At 37.0% G+C, this 20,425-nt stretch overlaps 1 protein-coding gene and 1 long non-coding RNA gene across 2 annotated transcripts; one reads left to right on the top strand and one right to left on the bottom strand.

Annotated features, from left to right (window-relative positions):
* Window positions 1–11,326: 11,326 nt before the first annotated feature.
* LOC147564448 (uncharacterized) lies at window positions 11,327–16,954 on the bottom strand. The gene is made up of 6 exons (XR_015227356.1): window positions 16,622–16,954; window positions 14,674–15,887; window positions 14,331–14,449; window positions 13,230–13,378; window positions 12,434–12,579; window positions 11,327–11,633 (listed from the first exon to the last, which is right to left on the bottom strand). It is a non-coding gene; the product is annotated as an uncharacterized LOC147564448 (long non-coding RNA).
* Window positions 16,955–18,630: 1,676 nt separating this feature from the next.
* LOC147564447 (uncharacterized) lies at window positions 18,631–19,711 on the top strand. The gene is made up of 3 exons (XM_086646403.1): window positions 18,631–18,911; window positions 18,995–19,162; window positions 19,248–19,711. Exons 1-3 carry the CDS (start codon window positions 18,903–18,905, stop codon window positions 19,521–19,523), a joined length of 453 nt encoding a protein of 150 aa, XP_086502529.1. The 5' UTR covers window positions 18,631–18,902; the 3' UTR covers window positions 19,524–19,711.
* The last annotated feature ends 714 nt before the right edge of the window (window positions 19,712–20,425 follow it).

The following is a 20,425-nucleotide window of genomic DNA, read 5'->3' as shown; positions in this document are numbered from 1 at the left end:
ACCATAAACGTGTCAAAACGCTTATACCACTGCTTAGGAGACTGTTTCAGTCCATACAAAGACTTCTTCAGCAAACAGACCTGGTCTTCTTTCCCGAGAATTTCAAACCCCTCTGGCTGATGCATATAGATTTGTTCCTCCAGCTCTCCATGTAAGAACGCAGTCTTAACATCAAGATGCTCCAATTCCATATCATACAAAGCAACCATAGCAAGTATCACTGTAATAGAGCTATGTTTAACAACAGGAGAAAATACCTCATTGAAGTTTATCCCTTCTCGCTGTGTAAACCACTTAGCTACTAAACGTGCTTTGTAACGTGCATCTTCCACCCCTGGGATTCCTTTCTTTTTATTGAAAACTCATTTGCTACCAACAATCTTCTGACCCTTAGGCTGCTCGGCTTATTCCCAGACCTAGTTCTTCTGAAGAGACTCAATCTCTTCATTCATGGCAAGAGACCAATGTCGTGATTCATCACTCCCCACAGCTTCTTCATGGGTGCATGGTTCACCTCCATCTATGCTTTCTCCCACACTAAGTGCAAATGCAACCATATCTGCCATCCCATACCTTTCCGGTGCCCGGATGTCTCTCTTTCCCCTGTTCCTCGCAATACTGTAATGAACCAGCTCTGGTTCATCTTCCTCAGCTTGCTCATCTACCTGAGGCTGAACCACTTCCGGAGTGTCTATCTCAAACTCCACCCGCTCCCTATGATCTTCCTGCTCTACCTGTTTACCAACACCCTCCCGAGCATCTACAAGCGTTACCTTCTGAGTTACCATGGCTAACTCATCAAAAGTAACATCTCTACTTATGAGAAACTTCTTCGATTTTCAATCTGAATTCCACAACCGATAACCCTTAACTCCAGGTTCATACCCAAGAAATACACATTTCTTAGCCCTCGGATCAAGTTTACCTTCTTTAACATGTGCATAAGCCGGACAACCAAAGATCCTCAAGTTCTCATACTTAGCAGGATAACCAGACCACACCTTATTAGGATTTTTACACTCAATAGATGTACAGGGTGCAATATTTTACCAGATACGCTGTCGTGTTCACTGCTTCAGCCCAGAACACCTCCGGCAGCCCTGCATTCGAAAGCATACAACGAGCTCGTTCCAAATGAGTTATGTTCATACGTTCCGCCACCCCATTCTGCTATGGGGTCTTTGTGACCGTATGCATCAAATTTCCTATATTAATTTTTTTCTATATTAATTTTTTTCCTATATTAATTTTTTTCTAGAATATATATCATTTTTTCCTATATTAATTTTTTTTTCTAGAATATATATCATTATTTCATCTCAATCTGTATTTGTTAATTATTTCATCTCCAGCTTGACTTGAATATGTTCCTCTTGACTTAGATCTGCCGCCATCATAGCTCATTGCCTCTGGGCCATCGTCGCTCCAGCCCTGGTAGGGCTAACATATGGAAATCTCAATCAAGTCTAAGAAATGCTTAAACTTGAAAGTTGTAACTGCCTTGGTCAGCATATCCGCTGGATTCTCTGTCATAGAAACCTTCTTCATCGTGATCTTCCCTTGTTCAATCACGCTCTTGATAAATTGATACCTGACGTCAATATGTTTAGTTCTCTCGTGATACATTTGATTTTTGGGACAAACTGCATTGGCCAAAAGTCCAAAAATGACATATGGACTTCATGTCAACAAAGATTGAACGTGGGCCTTAGTTCGTGCACCCACCCGATTACAACAAAGGGGTTGTCCCGCTAACAACTCGATTAGCTTAACGAGGAAGCCCACTAAAACCTCCTCGCCTAACAACCGCAACATGCGTAGCACGCCCAATAAGAATGATGTGTTTGCTTAAGCCCACAGTCTTAGCATGCCAATTCTAGTCTGCCACGTCAACCCACTCGAACTCCTGCTAGCTACCCACCCACATAACCAGGTAATTAGAGGTTGAATAAAGCCAAACCCATAGCACTTCGCCACACATTGGAGTCATGGTAGAACATCTAATCTCGCGCTAATTTAAAGGAGGTAAACCATTAAGATATGAAACAGTGAAGACAGCCTGAGTGCAAGATCTTTAGTAAAGGAGTCGAACAACCCCCATGTGAACGGATCACATACCGTATATAGATGATTAAACGGTTCCCTTGTGAGGATAGGTAAATGCAGAGCAGGTTGGATGCAAGAGCGTTTGTAAATGAATTGAATCACAGGGATATGATACATCATAATATAGTCGCCCATCCTTTTGGGATGCAAAAAAGGCTCGTTATAATTTTTTTTGTTGAAGAATTATAAGTCAAAAACTCTCTATGCTTGAGCCTCATGTGGTGGGAAGCCCCGTTGGATGCCCGCACTAAAACCCCCACCACGCGAGCCCAAAAATTTAATTACTTTTTAGTTAAGAAATGACAGGCACAGAGTAAAAAGGCCTTTTGGTGAAACATTATCTAAAATTTAAATATTTAGGCTCTATCTGACAATTTAAACATTAAATTTAATGTTTAGTAGCAAAAAAAGTAACTTGTATATGATGATTTTGAAAATGCTCTGACAAGAAATCCATAGAGAATGATATAAAAGCTTACGTGATATCTTCTAAACCACATATTTTTATCAAGTATTTTTGAAAAAATCATATATCTGAAGTCAAATTAAGATACCAATTGTACCATCAACGAGTTGAGTAAGACTCGTGGCAACATTAAGTGCTATTATAGCATTTCTCTTTTTCTAAATCAAGGGAGTTTGTGATCTGTACTTTGGTTTCTTATAGATAACGACACACTAAAATCTTCTCTGAATAGAGAGATACGACTGTATATAATCACTCATAAATATGAATTTCACCACAACGTGCAAGTATGTAGATATCTAAAAAACTAAACATCATAAAAACAATTGTAAGACAAGTAATATGGCGCTGATTCATTTTAGATACAGTTTCCTTATCATTAATTATTCTCTCCACCTCATATTTGCCAGTTTCATTAATAAAGTACTAAGAACATTCGTATTATTTTATAAATATATAGTAGGCAACTAGGCATGTTAGCGAAAGCAAAGAAAAGGAAATAAATAAGTATTCTCATTTCGGTTGACCTTAGGAATTTTCTTATGATCAAGATATTTTATTGCTTCGATAGGCTTGCATGTTTGTTTTATTTCATCCCATTGATTGACTGATCACGTAAGAAATATGTACTCTTTTCTCCTTATCACCTCCTCTAAGATATCGTGAAAATCCTCAATGCAAAGCTTTATCCGTGTCATATAATGCTCAATGTACTAACTGTTCCGTACGGAGGATTGTTCCTGCGAAAGACAAATATAAAGAAATATGCAAAAATATCTTATGTCAGCCATTTATTTGTGAGAGTGCACGGGACGACGCCCTGACGTTAGCGGTGCAATTCTAACTGATATCAGCCAAGATGACTCTAGGGTGTGCAACCGATAAGGCCAACATTCCTCAAACCCCTCCTAGCTGGGAGGGATTAACTGTTGTTCGAAGTGAAGGATGCACTAAATTCGCAGATGTGTGAGTATGTTTGTAGACTTTTCTTTCACTAACTACTTAGAGAAGTTATTTTGCTTTACTGACTTTTCTTTTAGTGCATAATGCACAAAATTCGTAAAAAACTTTTTTTTGTTGCAAAAAGTTTGTTAGTAAAGCATGGAAACTCTCTAAAGAGCTAAAAAAGAATAGCAATAGACATACTTACATATCTACTAATTTTGTGCATTGTACACTTCTAACAAAAACTAATCACTCCTAGCCAAGAGACATTTGAGGATTATTGGACTTATCAATTGCCGAGATCCCAGAGTTGTGTTGATTGATACAGTTAGTACTTCACAACTAACGTCAGACGCCATTTTCCTAACACTTTCACAAAAAAAAGATAAGAGGCTGATGCAAAATATTTTTTCAAATTTCTTAAAATCTTTTTTCTCTCCACTTTGTTCTGTGTGAGAATGTATATGTATATGGTTCAGTATTTATAACAGTTTTGAGCCCCTCACTCTCATCCCTCTCTCGGAAACAATATCTCAAATTTATTGCCCTTGAGATTTTCTATTACAATACAATCTTAAAGATTAAGAAAGTAAGTCATTGTTTCCAAATCTACATTTTTGTTTCCATAGATTTCTTTTGTGCTATCATATATTATTTAATTATAATACTAAACATGGTTACAGATAATCTCCAATTCATGCGTTTGTAAAAGGAATTTTTTATCTTGCTTCCAACAGGAATCGTAATGAACTTGTTTCCTTTTAATTATGCGCTTGTAAAAGGAATTTTTGATCTTGCTCCCGTCAGGAATTTGTAATTGAACTTGTTTCCTTTTAACTTAATTTCATGTATGACCAAATGGCCGTTTCCAATATCTTTTTCGGGACAAGAACAAGAATGATTTTATTAATAGCCACAAAAGAAAGAAAATATCAAAACAATGAAATAATATCGCCTGAGTGATAGAAAACATGACCTCTCAATTTTGCCTAAAATTGGTAAAAGAAAGAGGTAGATGTAGATTCTTCTGTCTTGTTCACTTTTAAAATTCCTATTTTTTTTTTACTTTATACAAATTTCGCGTATTGAAATTGCGAGGATATCTCAAAGTGTTAGATCATTTTAGTGGTGTCTAAAAGGTCGGGCCAGGCCCAGTCAACAAGGATTGAAATAGTCCTGGGTCGGATTTCAACCCGAGTTGGCTATACCTGATCCAACCCGAGACTGGAACTTAAACTGAGCCGGACTAGTTGATCTTTTTTTAAGAAAATTATATTAAATTCTAAAATAAAAAATATATAAATCTATAGTTTAAAAATGATTTTTTAAAAGATTTTCGACAATGATTTTGGAAATGAATTTTTGGAATAATCAATAAGGCTTTATTTACTTAAATGACTTCAGGAATGATTTTTTAGAAAGATTTTTTAAATAACTAATAGGGAATGATTTACATAAATAAGTTTATGGTGTGTTTGATATCTCCTATTTCCATGGAACTAAAGGAATTTCCATGGAAATAGGTATTTCCACAGTTTGATACGAAGTATAATTCTATGGCTTTAATTCCATAGGGATTCTATTCCCATGAAATAGTCCACTTTTAATTTCTTGCTCTCCCTTTAGAATTAGTTTTCATGGAAAGTCAAAAATCAAAATAAAAATATTTTAATACATTCAGATATATGAAACCTAATATTTATCTTCATATATGTTCAAAATGACATTTTTACCCAAAAAAATTTATCAAAATAAACTTTTACTTATATATTGGACAAATGAAATTTTTGTCCTTCTTACCAAATGTCATGTTTACAAAGTTGTCAAAATGAAATTTTGGCTTTATATAGTCAAAATTACATTTTATCCTTTTATAATATCAAATTGGCATTTTACCTTTAAGTTGTCAAAATGACATTTTTATCCTCGCATAATATCATAATGACATTTTACCCTTATGTGGTATGAAATGACATTCTTAACTTTATCTTGTAAAAATGACATGTCCATACTTTTACATTAAAATGACAATTTTACTCTTTTATATTAGTAAAATCTCTTTTTTATCGATACGTTGTCAAATTTACATGTTTATCTTGTTTTATTCACAGCTTAACATTTTTACTCTTAAATTAGCAAAGTGACACAAAATTAAATAATTTCACAACTTAGGGGTAAAAATAAAATTTTGAAAACATAAGGGTGAAAGTCTAATTTAGCAGCATAAGAATGAAAATGTAATTTTCGCGACAAAAGAGAAAAAATGTCATTTTGACTACATAAAAGTAAATAAAAATTCTTAATTGAATATTATATTCGTAAAAGTTAGTTGTCAACCAAATGACAGAGTTCGTAATTCCGTAGAATAAGACATGACTGCCAAACGAAATAACTTTTATTTTCATGGAATAAATTATGTGGAAGACTTTCCATGAAACTCTTTTATTTCCTTGTAATAATTTCCCTGATATGAAACACAACCTTAGAAAAGATTCTTTAAAAATATTTTGTGAAAATGATTTTAGGAATTACTTTTTGAAAATAATTAGAGTTAATTCCTATTTGGTCCTCTACTTTGTGACCAGCTTCCTTTATGGCCCCCTATTTTCTGTAAATTCAAATATGGCCCCCTATTTTGAAGTAAATGTCCTGACTGCCCTTTCTGTATTTATTTTTTCAAAATAAAATCAAAAGAAAACTTCAATTCCACCTCATTTCCGTCTCCCCCACACATATCTCTCCACGTCACCTCTCCCTCTCTCCAACTCACCTATCTTTCTCTCCAACTCACCTCATTTTCGCCCTACTAAAGTTGTGTCAAATGAAAGTTGCAAAAAATTAAGTTTTTTCAATCTTTCCAAATACTACACCTCTTTATAAATATTTCAGATTTTCTCTCATCAAGAGAGGTCGAAAGTTTTGCCCCTGTAACGAAAACTTTTGTGGTCTTCTCTTTGGTAATGTAAAATATAAAATGGTTTTTATCTGTCAAGAAGTTAACAAAAGTTCAAATAAATTAAGTTTAATAAATTTTATTTTATCTTAGATGAATCTAAATGACTATCTTTGTCGGGGTACATCTCATTCTGATCTAATATAAGATCTCATTCATCTCAACTCAATGTTTTAAGATGTCATTCCAGGAGGACACGAACACATTACAAAAAATTTAGTTGCCACTACTTTCAAATATGTTATAAACTTACAACGATAGGTCCTACTTTTAAGTACTAAACGTAGTCTAAGAACTATTGCGATGGATCTAGACACGAGTAAATTGATAAAAATTATGATATGTAAACATTTTTGAATGACGACAAAAATGTGTAGCTTTTATATGGACTCTATAGAATGGACTCTTGATCGCCTAGGTTTGTAGAGACGTAAGGTAAACTTTGAATTTGCGGATAATACAAAAGGCCACATTTTTTAGTTTCACTTCGGGCCACCAAAATATCAGGGCCGGCTGATGTGACACTAAAATGTCACATTTGAAGAGCCTAACTTAGACTAATTATTCCTTTTCGAGTATTATCAATAATATTTTATGTGTTTTTCATGTTAGGTACCTATTTTGGAGTTAAACATTAAAATCGGAATAAAGGGAACGAATTGTCACTATCATTTCATGTGCCGAAAACGAGATAAAAAGACTTCAAGCAAATCAAATGACAAAAGGAGTTAATGACGAGTCCGACGGTGAAAACGGAATTCGATTCGGAGTTCGGACGGGGAAGATGTGAAAGATAGAAGCTAAGGTCTTTTCTTGAAGGCCCCCCCTTTTTTTCTAAATGTAGAGACAAGATGAAGGCACTCGCTTGGTTTCTAAACCAAGCCCAAAGCCCATACAAGCCCAAAGAAGAATGACAAGGAAGAATTATATGGGCACCCTCTCTTTATGGATCCAAGTCAACAAAGTCTAAAGAAATTGACTAAGTCTTGACCTAGGGTTTGAGTAATAAACACAAGTTGGATATACTATTCATGATCTTTTACCTTGGAAAAGAGGAAAGAGAGGGAGAAAGAGGAGGCTAAGAGTTTAGGGTTCTTGTTCTTGAAAGAGAGGGTTTGAAGAGAAAGATAAGAGAGAAGGGGAGGTCCGGCCAAGCTAGGTCAGCCTAAGCTTGGCCGGAACAGCAGCAGCTCGGGACTCTTGGGAGCAGCAGCTGCTGCTCGGGCTGTAGCTTCCTCCCGGCCGGAACGAGCAGGGATAGCACGGGAGCAACAACAGCAGCACGAGCATGGGCAGCTGTTGCATCTAGCCGAACTTGATGCCTCATAGCTCGGGATGGAGCTGCCATGCACGGGATGAAGCTTCTTCGGCTCGGACAAGCACGGGAAGGCCGCACCTAGCTCGGATATGCACGGGACAGCAAGCAACCGGCTCAGGCAGTGGCTTCTTGGCCGGACTTTCATGGATTTGGCCGGATTTCATCAACTCTTTGGCCGGAATTTTCATGGTGTTCTGGCCACTTTCTTGGCCGGAAACCTTAGGGCTTTTATTCCCCATGTTCTTAGCTAGCTTCCCATGTGGTTTGATTTGATTTTGGTTGAAGATTGCTAGAGAGAGAAAGCTAGGGTTTAGCTTTAATGGAGGTTGAGTTCTAAATGGAGAAGATGATGATGGTCACTATGGGGAACCCAGAATTTGCTAAGGGGAGATCGGATGCAACTAAAAACTCATATTTTCCGACGACCTAAGCCTCGAACCACATCGAAAAAGGGGGATTCTCTCATCATTTTCATTCCATTTCTTATTCGATCACCATGTTTAACTAACTTTAGTATGTCGATTATATGAGATGAAATGTGATGAATTCGTGATTATGTTTAACATGATTTGATGTTTTGATTACAAATTGATGTTCATTTATTTCGATTATCGTTTCGATCGTATTTTCATGTGTCTTGTCAAGCACTTCGCATAGTTAATAGACGAAACGAAGTATTCGATATCGATCGTAGTCTAAGTCATAATTTCATGTGTCTTGTCATGCACTTCACATAGTTAGGCGACTAGGTGACACTTTCGATGACTCGGGATTAACCGAATTAGGAGTTTGTTTGACTAAGTATGATCTCCGGATATACGTAGTACTTAGAAACATCTACTTTAGGAGTCGAACATCGATTACACTTCGACACATTAAATCGGACTACACATAGTCGTAGGTTTATCATTATGGATTCCCGGACTTCGACACCTCTCTCATTTATTTGTTGCGCGAATCGAGTCTTACCGTCTCCCGACTCTTGTTCCTCCTGACTCAACTCTCGAATCTCTCTCACCCGTTTTACTTATATTGTTTAGTTAGTTTTGCTTGCTTCCTTGTTTTGTGTCATTCAATCTAAAACCCCATTAATCTTTGTTTCCTTTTCTTTTTAGTCTAAGTTAGCTTTTAATATCTAGACCGAGGGATAAGACCCCTCGATATCCAAACTACCTTCCTCTCCTTGGATCGATCCCGGCTTTGCCGGATTACTACTTGATACCTCCGCTTGGGTTTGCAACCTTTTCGGGTGCATCACCGGCCCTGAAAGATGATGATATATTTGAAGATGATGCTATATTTGAAGAAGATGATGATGATACATGCAAAGATTGATAAATGATGTAAATGACTTATTTAAGAAGCTCCCTTCACATGAGTATAGAAGAGGATTGGGGGAAGAGAGAGAAAGGTTTGGTTTGTGGCAAGAAATAGCAAAAAAAAAAAATATGCTTTTAGAGAGAGAAAAAGTAAAAAAAAATTTGAGTGTAGAGAGGAAAAATAAGATTAACTTTCTTTCGATGAGATATAAATAAGATTAACTTTAACTTTTCAAATATCGTTTTCTCTCTTCTCTTTCTCTGTAATTTATTAAAGGACTAAATTTGTATGAAGAGGATATTTAAGGCAATACATACAAAGGACCAAATTTGTATAGATCTTTATGGTTGGGCTTTGGGCTGGATTTTTTTTCTTTTTGGAGTTTCGACCCCTTAAACTTAAGGATTTTTGAATGATTTAAATTTTAAAGTAAATGAATCTAAAATAGTTTTTTCAAAATGTTAAAAAGAGAAGAAGGGAAAAAGCAAAAAAACGGGGTCGAATCCGGGCTTTTGTCAGGCCAGGTCTGACCACATGCTCAAAACAGAGGCCTGGCCCAGGATCGGGAAGGAACCCGGGCCAACCTGGCCCTTTTTTCGTACGACCCGGGCATGTACGAACGGGGCCGGTCCCAACTCGACGTTTTAGACAACACTAAATCATTTCAATATGTTTTTTCTCGAAGCGATCCAGGATAATTTTTGGCTTATTTCCCAAATGGCCCCCAACATTGTGACCAGGTTCCTGCCTGGCCCCCTACTTTAGCAATAATTCTCGTATGACCCCCTTTTCCGTTATCTTTAACTTTCCGTTACTCTCTCTCCTCCTTCTCATTTTCTCTCTCTGCCAAGTCACCTATCACGCCACATCATCATCTTCTCCGGCATAAGTCGCCGGCTGGCCAAACTTCAGGTCGGCGACCTTCAATTTTTTTATTTTTTTATTCTCTCTCTAAAAAAAATAATTTTTTAATTTCCTCTCACCTCTCTAAACTCCGACGAAGGGAACCCCCTTCGCCGGAGTTTAGAGAGAGAGAGAGAGGTGAAAGGAAATAAAAAATAAATTTAGAGGGAGAGAGAGATTAAAAAAAAAAAAATTGAAGGTCGCCGGCCGGAAATTTGGCCGGCCGGCGACTTATGCCGGAGAAGATGATGATGTGGCGTGATAGGTGACTTGACAGAGAGAGAAAATGAGATGGAGGAGAGAGAGAGTAACGGATTGTTAAAAATAACGGAAAAAGGGGACATACGGGAATTATTGCTAAAGTAGGGGGTCAGGCAGGAAGCTGGTCACAAAGTTGGGGGCCATTTGGGAAATAACCCATAATTTTTTAACCGAAACACTACTCGCATTTGTGTCCTCACAACGCACCTATTAAGGTCATTGCATAATGTTTAATTACTGCTCAAGTATCGTAGTTTCATCGTCTTAGAGAGTGAGAGATAAATCGTATCAAAAATCTATAAACGGACTAATTGCTGAATCCGACTGCAAATGACTATCAAGGTCTAAGACACATGTCCACTAGACAATACGCCGATTCATCCTCCCACATCTCTACTTGCCATTCTGGTAAAGGCTATCATGGCAATGTAAATATAACCAACATTGGACTGTCATCGAGCAATCCTAGACATCAAAGCATCCTCCGTATCTTGTCAGATAACCAAATGACCAACGTCTCTTTCATTGTTACCTACCTTGAATATGCATATATGTTAATGATTTGGAGGTAAGGGGGAAAGTACCCCATTTAAAGAGGGAGTTGACCTCTCTAACACCATAAAGGTGGGAGTCAGGCCACTAAAGACATCATCTAATTTTGCCTAAAAGAGTACCAATAGCCAGTATTTTCATCAAAAGTACCCCATTTAAAGAGGGAGTTGACCTCTCTAACACCATAAAGGAGGGAGTCAAACCACTAAAGAGTCATCTAATTTTGACTAAAAGAGTACCAATAGCCAGTATTTCCATCTTTAGACGAGTGGTTCAGACAAGTGTTGTTTTTTGAATTTAGAAGTCAACGCGATCAATTTTTCAGAAATGATGAAGATCATCAAGTCTGGTTGTTTTAGGAATCATAATATTTAGGTAGAAACCAAGTAAGATTTGCAGCTTATTTGGATGGTCGCGCGGCTAACAATGATCGAATCATACAACAGACTACACATAAAAAGCCTTGACTCGATCGAAAGATATGACTTGAGGGAATGAAGCATAAGGCGCAGATCGAAAGATATGACTAGAAATCAAAATACTCAGTACAACTTCATTGGTACCTTAAATCAAAAGACATAAATAATCAACCAACACTGGAAATAATTTATATATAAATCAAAGAGACAACCACATGACTGAAAATAACCTGGGTAACAAGGCCTGACTCTGTACTGCCGACTAGACGACTCTCCGAGAAAATAGGAAAAGGTGCAGCAGGTATGGTTGGTTAAGTAAGTCAAGAAATCCCCGCCCAGGGATATGATCCTCGCTGTTGTCAACTAGGTGTCTCCAATGGTTACTGATTGCTGCAAAGAATTGAACACACTTGAGATTACTGCTATCAGAAGGAACATGAAATTTGTTGGTTACTGATTGAACATGAACAGTAATAATGAATTAAGATCTCAGACACATAACTAAGAGATCACACAAATTTGTCCATTTGTTGGTTAATCCAAGAGTTATTCAACATCAACCACACAATGTTAAATACGTTAAAGTACTCGTATTGGCATACTGTTTTCTGTGAGAATAGTCCCACATGGAAGAATGGGTAACTAGCAACCAAGAATATAAAGAATAGGTCCTCTCCACTCATTGCCAATTGATTTTGAGTTGGATAGCCACAAACTTAACATGGTATCAGAGCTAGGCCCACACGTGATAGGCTTAAAAGCCACACGTGCTCCACGTCACCCGTAAAGAAAAAAAAAAACACACGTGTTAGGCTCAAAAAACGCCACACGTGAGGGGGGCGTGTGAGAATAGTCCCACATGGAAGAATGGGTAACTAGCAACCAAGAATATAAAGAATAGGTCCTCTCCACTCATTGCCAATTGGTTTTGAGTTGGATAGCCACAAACTTAACATTTTCATACTTGGCAGAGACAAAAACCAAGTTTTCTACTAATCAAGGATCGAGATTCAGTTGAACAGATTGATCTAAATGGACCAACAATGAGTTTGTGATCCCTGGTTTGGGTTCCTATTAAATTCAAAGACACACCAAAAAATTCTCTGGTAGGGAGACAAAGATTCTAATCACATATAATAGTTAATACTAGTTGAGGTAGTATCAAATAAACAGGAATTTCTTTTATATACCTTCAGTAGGTTCATCACGGTTAGAACCAGAGGGTGGTACAGACCCGCGCCTTCTCACATAGTCACTCCTCAAGGGTTTTGGACATTTGAATGAAAACTGGTCCAAGTTTACTCCTGGATACATTTCTTGATGCTCGAGAAGGTACCTGAAGAACAAGAAACATAAATCTTTTTTACAAAGAGATAGGACACTCACTCGAAAATAATGAACTCAGAATAAAAACTAATTTTGAGGCATTAGGATGGTTTTCTTTATAACCAATTGTTTTCTACACCTCTCATCTTTGCTAAGTTCATTAATGAACATGTTATTTCCCAATTATTTTTATATGCAGTACACACAAGGTGAACTTACAAAGGCCCACGGAAACAACAGATAAGCCTGTAAGCAAATCAGCATTTGAGAATTTGACAAGAGAAAATATATTAGCCTGTAAGCAAATCAGCATTTGGCACTGGCTACGGAAACAACAGATAAGAAGATTGAAAAAAATAAATAACGGGAACAGGGTGTGAAGGAGGATTAAAATTTATATTCTAAAATCGGTGGCACTTTCCCTACATATTAAGCAAAACTCACAGTATTCCGTATTCCCATACAATTATCCTAACGAAGAATCAACTAAAATAGTTGTTCTTAAAGACGGAAAAAAGAGGATCGAACATAACGAAGAATTTCAACAAAGAGAAAGGGCGTAAATGAGAAGCCTGCGAAAATTAACATAGAAACATCGAAAATCATAACAATTGTAGAGACCAAGTAATACCTCTCTCACTTCAACAAAAAAAGTAATACCTCTCTGTAGCTTAAGAAAACTCTCTCTGCTGCAGCAATCCGGGGGCAGAAAATGAGTTACAGAACCTAATGTTGTATTTATATAGCTAGTCAAGGGGCAAAACCTAAAACGGCTTTGTTTGGCATACTCCATCTTTCCGATACATACCCTAAAATATTCCATATATAACAATTGTCATTAACTCGCGATAATTACAATGCAATTAAACTCAGAGCCAGGTCCTGACTTGGTTAGTGTCAACCTGAATAAGTTGATTCCGATCCGAGTTAAATCGGAAAATTTGGTTGAATATATTAATGGTATATTATGTAATACTTTAAGAAGGAAAATGTTATAAAAAAAAAACTCGGAGTTCACATCCGATTTCATCTCAAAATGGAGAATCAATGGAGCTTATATTTTTTCCTTTTCTTTCTCCACATTCTTAAAACAACTTGCTTTTTCTCTACCTCAAATCAGTTGAAGTAAGCATATACAAGAGTCACAAGACCACTAAATATGTTTCCTCTCGCTCTCTTAACACTTTCAGATTCTGACTTTGTGAGAATCTCAGAAACTTAAATTAGTGGTGTTATTTTCTCGTGTGACAGAAATGACATCTCAAAATTGAATACTTTACCAGCTATAGAAGTTAGCACTAGTGTTTCTTAAACTCCTAGATCCAAGCAGATTTCACCAGAGATTCAGCATTTTAAGGCAACAAAAAATAGACATCTACATGCTCTTGTCTCCAAGGGCAAGTGAATATTGTAAAGAAGCACTATAACTGCAGACTCACTAGGATATTGATTGCATTTATACTAGAAATTCGACCATTTTTTGTTTGAATTTCTTTTTCTTCTTCACTTTAACTTGTTCAAATACTAGACAATTGAGAAGAACAAGAAGAAATAAGAAATTATGCTTTCCCAACAAAGTTTCAAGCAACAAAAAGTTGACATAACCAGACACAGAAAAAAAAACAATCAAACTTTGTCTCTAACACTAGATCTTTTTCATTTCGAATTCACTAAAACCTAGCAAAAATGAATCAATCAATGAAGTATTAGTTGTTAAAACTGCATAAGTTATTACAAAGTTGAGTTGTAGTAGTATCTAACCTTGAAGATGATTTTGCATTCCTAAATTGTGTATGGAGAGCTAATGAACCAGAAATTTATCGCAGTTCAGCTGGAATAGGTGAGTCCCCCGACATGTAGTTATGATTATTCCCCACAATCTAAAGCCAAATTATACAAGGACAAAAAATATCATGTAAAATACTAAAAGTTCACTAAATTTATAAAAAAAAAACATCATAAAAGCTCTGTTCTGGACAACCTAAGAAATAATACAACTTTTAAGTAAAGAGATCCACATGCCTGCGTATGAATTTGGAAGCATGAGTAGTGTTTTCACAACAACTATACAATTGATAAGTCGCCAAAATCAGCTCACTCTTACCTCTAGTTCCAATGCAACAACTCGCTTTGCTTTGTGTTGCTCGGTTTGTGTGCAAGATACAAAAGAATCAAAAGGAGCACCCTTACGTACAAGAACGTTGAGGAGAACGTTTCCTTGTACACCAATAAAAATCACATTTTGCGAGGAAATATCCACCGCAAACTTCATTTACTTAACCTGAAAACTTTTTTAAACCTCTTTTTTTAAGTTAGTCAGCCTCAATCGAGGTTGGGGAAGAGAAAGCGGGCACTAGAGGGGAGAATGTTTTTTTGTTGAAATATCAGGAAAAGATAACAGAAGCGAATGATCTTCCTAGATATTAAGAGTGGGAAAGTGATATATTCTACTCTTTTTTATTGTGATTATAGTTTTTTGTCCTGATCTTTGTTCCAATTCGAATTGATTTTATATTTTGTTAACTGAAATGGAAATATACGTTCCAATTTGAATGAAACATGACTTAGCTGTATAATGTATTTGTTACATACTTACATTCAGTAAAGCAGAATGTCAAACCAATTTGAAACTTGTATCACAAATTTAGACAGATTTAAGTGAAGTAGATTCGTCTTTTTCAATCTTGTACTTCATTTTCTGCTTATTTCTATTCGGTTTTGATTAATTCCATACTTTTATTGTTTGAGAAATTGTTCATATGATAATGTCTTATTCCACGAGAGTTTTCCTCTTTATTGTTGGACTAGGTATAACACGTGCTTACAACAAGGACAATTTTGATGAGCGTGTTACACAAGTGAGTATGTTGCACCCGACGAGTCACTAGTCGTCCCATAATAGAGTGAACTTGATCGAGCTCACTGACATTACGAGGGCTATGTGTGGTTCTGGTGTGTCCCTTGCTAACATGACATGCTCAACCGCAATATATTATGCTCGACGGATTAGCCCATACCGTAGGAACTTGTTCAACCTAGTAATGTTGTTATAAATCATAATTTTCAGGATTGGTGTTGTTATGAACACCAAGATCAGATTAAAAGTAACAAACAATTATGTCAATATGATCAAATTGAAACCCCAGAGCTAAAATTGAGGTATATCTGTGGTCTGATTCAAAAAATGGAAAGTGAAATGATAAATTAATAACCACCAGATTTCTTTCAAAAATCAGAAAAGATCACTACCATCAATCCATTTAATAGGTTTCAGATTTAATCAGAAATTGAAACAACATCAACAAAATAAATTCATATCTATAAATTCGAGTTCATAAACAATAAGTCAGATTACAATAAAGAACCCTAAGGTTGTGTTTGTTTTTTTTATTTATGTCTGAATCTGAATTGGCTGAATCTGAATAGACTGAACTGAATCGGCTGAATCTGAATTGACAGAATTCAGATGTTTGTTTGTTAAATCTGAATGATTAGATCTGAAAATTTAAAGTTACAATTATACCCCTGATTAATGAAAAATATCTCATTGTTTTTTGTCCTTTATCCCTTGGCTAAATAAAAACCACAGAACTATAAACTTTAAAACCCTAAATCTCTAAAACGTCACCTTCTCTTTCACTTCAAACCAAAAAAACTTCAGAAGCCTCCTCTCTCTCGCCGGACTTCTCCCTCTAACCGACAACCTCGCCGGATTTCTCTCTCCAACTAAAAGCTTCACCGGGTCTATCTCTCTTTCTATCTCTCACCGAAGGTCTTCAAACAAAATGAGCGAGGACCCTTGCCAGATTTCTCTCTCTCTATCTCTTTGTCTCTCTCTATCTCTCGAATGGAAGGTCTGGAACAAAAGGGGTGATGACCCTTGCCGGCGATGGTTTACAGATCTGGTTTGTGGTGTGTAGTGGTGTCGGTGCTCTGTGGTGTCTGGTGGTGTCGGTACTCTGCAGCGCTGGTGTTGGTGTCGGTGCTCTATGGTGATGTTGGAGCCGGTGCTTTGTGGTGTTGGTGGCGGTGCTCTGTGGTGGTGTTGGAACCGGTGTAAAGAACAACCTATTAAAACATGTGGTTTTGGTTCAGAATTAATTCCGATGAAGATCACAAGTGGGATGAAATCATAATGAGTAATTATTTTGGCGCTTTCTTCAAACCCCAACTACTCCATTCCTTCAAGCACTTCGCAATTGATTGTTCATCAGAAGCCATGTCTTGGATGCTTGATTTGGCCCTTAAAATACCAACTTCAACATTACTCCAATTAGACCAGCGAGGCAGAGATCTACTAGGGCATTTTGTTAGACGAACTGCTTGAAAAACTATTGATCAGGGAGTTCGAGTAGAGACGGACGGATTCATGTCTCTAATGCTACAAAATGGACTAACAATTCTGGAAAGGGTGCTTCTATAAGACCCGGGCCACTGTTAGCGGACTACTCTATTAACACTAGGCCCAATAACTCTTTTCTCTATTAGCATCGTCCAAATGAGTTAACCCTAACGCCTCCATCCGTTTCTCACAAAACTAGACAAAATTTCTAAACCGAGATTTTCTCTCTCTAAGCCTTAGGAAGAACCGAATCGAACTCTCCTCGCCAATCATAATCTCACGAATCTCTCTCAAATTTTGCTCTCAATCAGTCATTTCACTCTCTAACTATTGGAATCAACAATCATTTATTGGTGAAGACGAAGTAGAAATCAAGCTACATTTGCTCAGGTTGATTCAAAAATCCAAAATTTTTATGTTTTCTTTTAATTAATTTGTTGTTTGATTGATTGGGGACGTCAATATGTAGCATCTTGTAACATGTTTGGAATGCTTTATTCTATAATTTCGAACACATTTAGAGCCTTTTGTGTGAGGATTTGATGTCCTATGAGTCTTCCCTAATGGTTGTTCATGGTTGTTCGAACGACTCAGACGGATTCGTCCAGCCTGTCCGAGTCTTTCATGGTCACGGGTTAGGCAATCCGTGAGCTATGAGACCGGAAGGGTTAGCTGTTCCAGTCCGTCACGGAAAAGGTAATCCGTGACAGACTGAAAAGTCCCGTATTACCTAATCCAGGCATTCTTTTTCTTTTTCTTTCTTACTTTTCTTTTTCTTTCTTATTTTTTTTCTTTTTCATTTTTTTCTTTTTGTTTCTTATTTCAATGACTTTTACTAGTGACACATGCATTTATTAGAATTTTAACTTATGTGATTACGTGGATTATGATGTATTTAGACTAAGAAAGTATATTGATTATTTAACGTTTATTCGTTGCATCATGTATTATTCAACAGTTATTAATGGCATCACGTGTTTCTCCAATGCGAGTGAAAGAGGTCGTTAGAAACAACGAATAAGAAGAGATGAGAACCAAACTTCAGAGGAAGAACCTCTTGTTTCGACAACACAAACAGAAGTAGGGGGTCATCTTCAGTCCCACACCCGTATTCTAGAGGTCCCACAGATCGTACGCTGCTACCGTGTTTCAAGAATCATGTTACTTTCACGATTTAGAACAAACCGGTAAGCAAATATTCTTTACTAATTTTAGTACATATAATAGGAATTTTGTTAGTCATTAATCTCGAAAAATTTGTTTTTGTTTTCAAGAGAGGCCAGTGTTGAAGTTACATAACAATGCCTCTTCCGTAGTTGTGGGTTCTCTATTGGAGAAGAAAAATGCGTAGGATCTAGAAATGGAGCGTCGAGGTGTTCAACAGAGAGTCTGAAACAGAGGATTGGCGCCCACATTGCCAAATATTCATACGTCAAGTTAGATCGGGTCGAACTCTCGACATTTACAGAGTGGTGGTACGAGAATACAAATACTTTCCACATTTCGTTCGGGGAGATGATGATCACGTTAGAGGGCGTGTATTGCATATGTGGTCTTCCAATTGAAGGTCGGCCCGTTGTTGTGTCGAAGCCTCAGATGATAATTATGATGATGTTGATGATGGTAGACAAGATTAAGACGTATTACTAGTCTCCCGTTCTTTAGGACTAGGTTACGAAGATATGAAATAGCATTTAAGTAAATCTAAGTCTGTGTAACTTAAGTGGTTGAGGGAGCAATGCAGTGGGGCGCAAGATAGTGACACCGACCGTGTCAAGGATGCTACTGCACAGGCATACCTCTTGCATCTTTTTGGTTGTACTATTTTTGCTGACAAGAGTGCAACTAAGGCTCCTATCATCTATGTACATTATCTGAAGAACTTAGATGATATTCCGACCTACTCGTGGGAAACTGCGGTGCTTGCCTATCTTTATAGGCAGATTTGTTTTACTTCGAGGGGAGGAAACCAATTGGTTGGTTATCTTACTATGTTTCAGGTAATTTCTTATATATTTTTTCTCAATTATTATTTATTTATTATATTGGAGTAACAATGTTGTATTTAACTTTACATTGGTAGGTGTGGATCGATGAACACTTCAACTTTGGGGTGTCTGTTCTCAACCTAAGATATGATCTCGTATCTAACATCCCCCGGATGTATAGATCGGGAGAAATCATGAAAGGAAACAAACCATGTGCTTTAAGAAGCACCCGCGAACAATTGGACGGTCTAACCGAGAGAGATGTAAGTACTTTATTTATTTTTCGTGTGTTATTAAATATAATTGTGAATGTTGTCTTTATATTTATTAAACGTCTATATCATGTAGGTCATTTGGGACCCATATAGTCCCTTATTGTCTGATGTTGCAGTACCATTTCCCGAATACTCGTTCTACACCGGATGCATCGTGGTGACCGATATTATCGAGCCCTACCACTTTGATAGGGTGTTAAGGCAGCTTGGGTTGGTTCAAGACATCCTTAAAGAACCCATTCGACCAAAGAAGGTGGCGAAGGACGGACATTCCAAAAATAAAGTGACCACAATTATATCATATGCATATCATTTTATATTCAATGCATATCATTTTATAATCCTCTGAGTCTGGACCACTGATTAAGGGTAAGAAAGTTGCCGAACATTCGTAAGAAAAATGAACCAATATGCAATTATAGCGAGTCGCAACAACCATAATAATGTACGGGTAACTGTAGAACCAAGGCTCCGGACATGTAAAATTGAAATTGTGCGCGACACTTATTGTCCAAGTGTAATCTCTTTGTCCAAAAATCTCCTTTTAGAGTGCGGGACTTACCTCAAGTTCTTCTATGACATTTTCGTGAACTTGTTTCCAACCATCTTCTATAGAAAACCCAACTCCTTTACCAACGACATGAACACAATGACCATCGCCTGACACATCTATAAACTATAACGTCATCCAAGAATGGATGCATAACTGACGGAAAATACCCTTTGTATCTGTCAATACTGGAAAAGGTTGCTTTGGTTGATTTATTTACTTTAGGTACTGTCTGAGTAGAGGGAACATATTCATCAACACACTTGGCATATTCGAAAGCAGATGGGTTTCTCTTAGTAGGATTTTGCAACTTCTTTTTTTTCCTCATTCTTCTTTGTTCCGGAGCCCTTGTAGTGTTTGTTAGTTGCAATGGCTCAAACATGCTTGTCATGGTCGGGAAAGAAATAAGCCTCAACTGATTAAGTATTGCGGACCTCTAAGGACCTATCAGTTTATCCCAAAATAAATAAAGGTGCTCTATCTCATGTGATGTGTGGAGATCATTATAATGTCTCGAGCCGGGTTAATCGATAGCTTGGTCCACTGAGGGGTGAATGATGTCCTAGGAAATACCTTATCTTGATTCATCAAAAATACCATCTCATGAGCACAAGGGAGACCATAAACATACCTTTAAACACATCCAATTTGGAACGTTAATGTCAATCCCATTTGTACGGTGGATCTCATCCACCATAATA

This window comes from Eschscholzia californica, unplaced genomic scaffold (genome assembly GCF_041429995.1).
Source record: "Eschscholzia californica isolate CP2 unplaced genomic scaffold, dmEscCali1.0.p SCAF_1, whole genome shotgun sequence".
Lineage (NCBI taxonomy): Eukaryota > Viridiplantae > Streptophyta > Magnoliopsida > Ranunculales > Papaveraceae > Eschscholzia > Eschscholzia californica.
The sequence above is the reverse complement of the archived record's forward strand: the minus strand, read 5'-3'. Positions and strand labels throughout refer to the sequence as shown.

Bases quoted from the DNA above. Each gene is read 5' to 3' on its own strand.
- LOC147564447 (XM_086646403.1), top strand. The intron at 19,163-19,247 runs GTAAGTACTTTA...TATATCATGTAG, and splicing joins ACGGTCTAACCGAGAGAGAT to GTCATTTGGGACCCATATAG.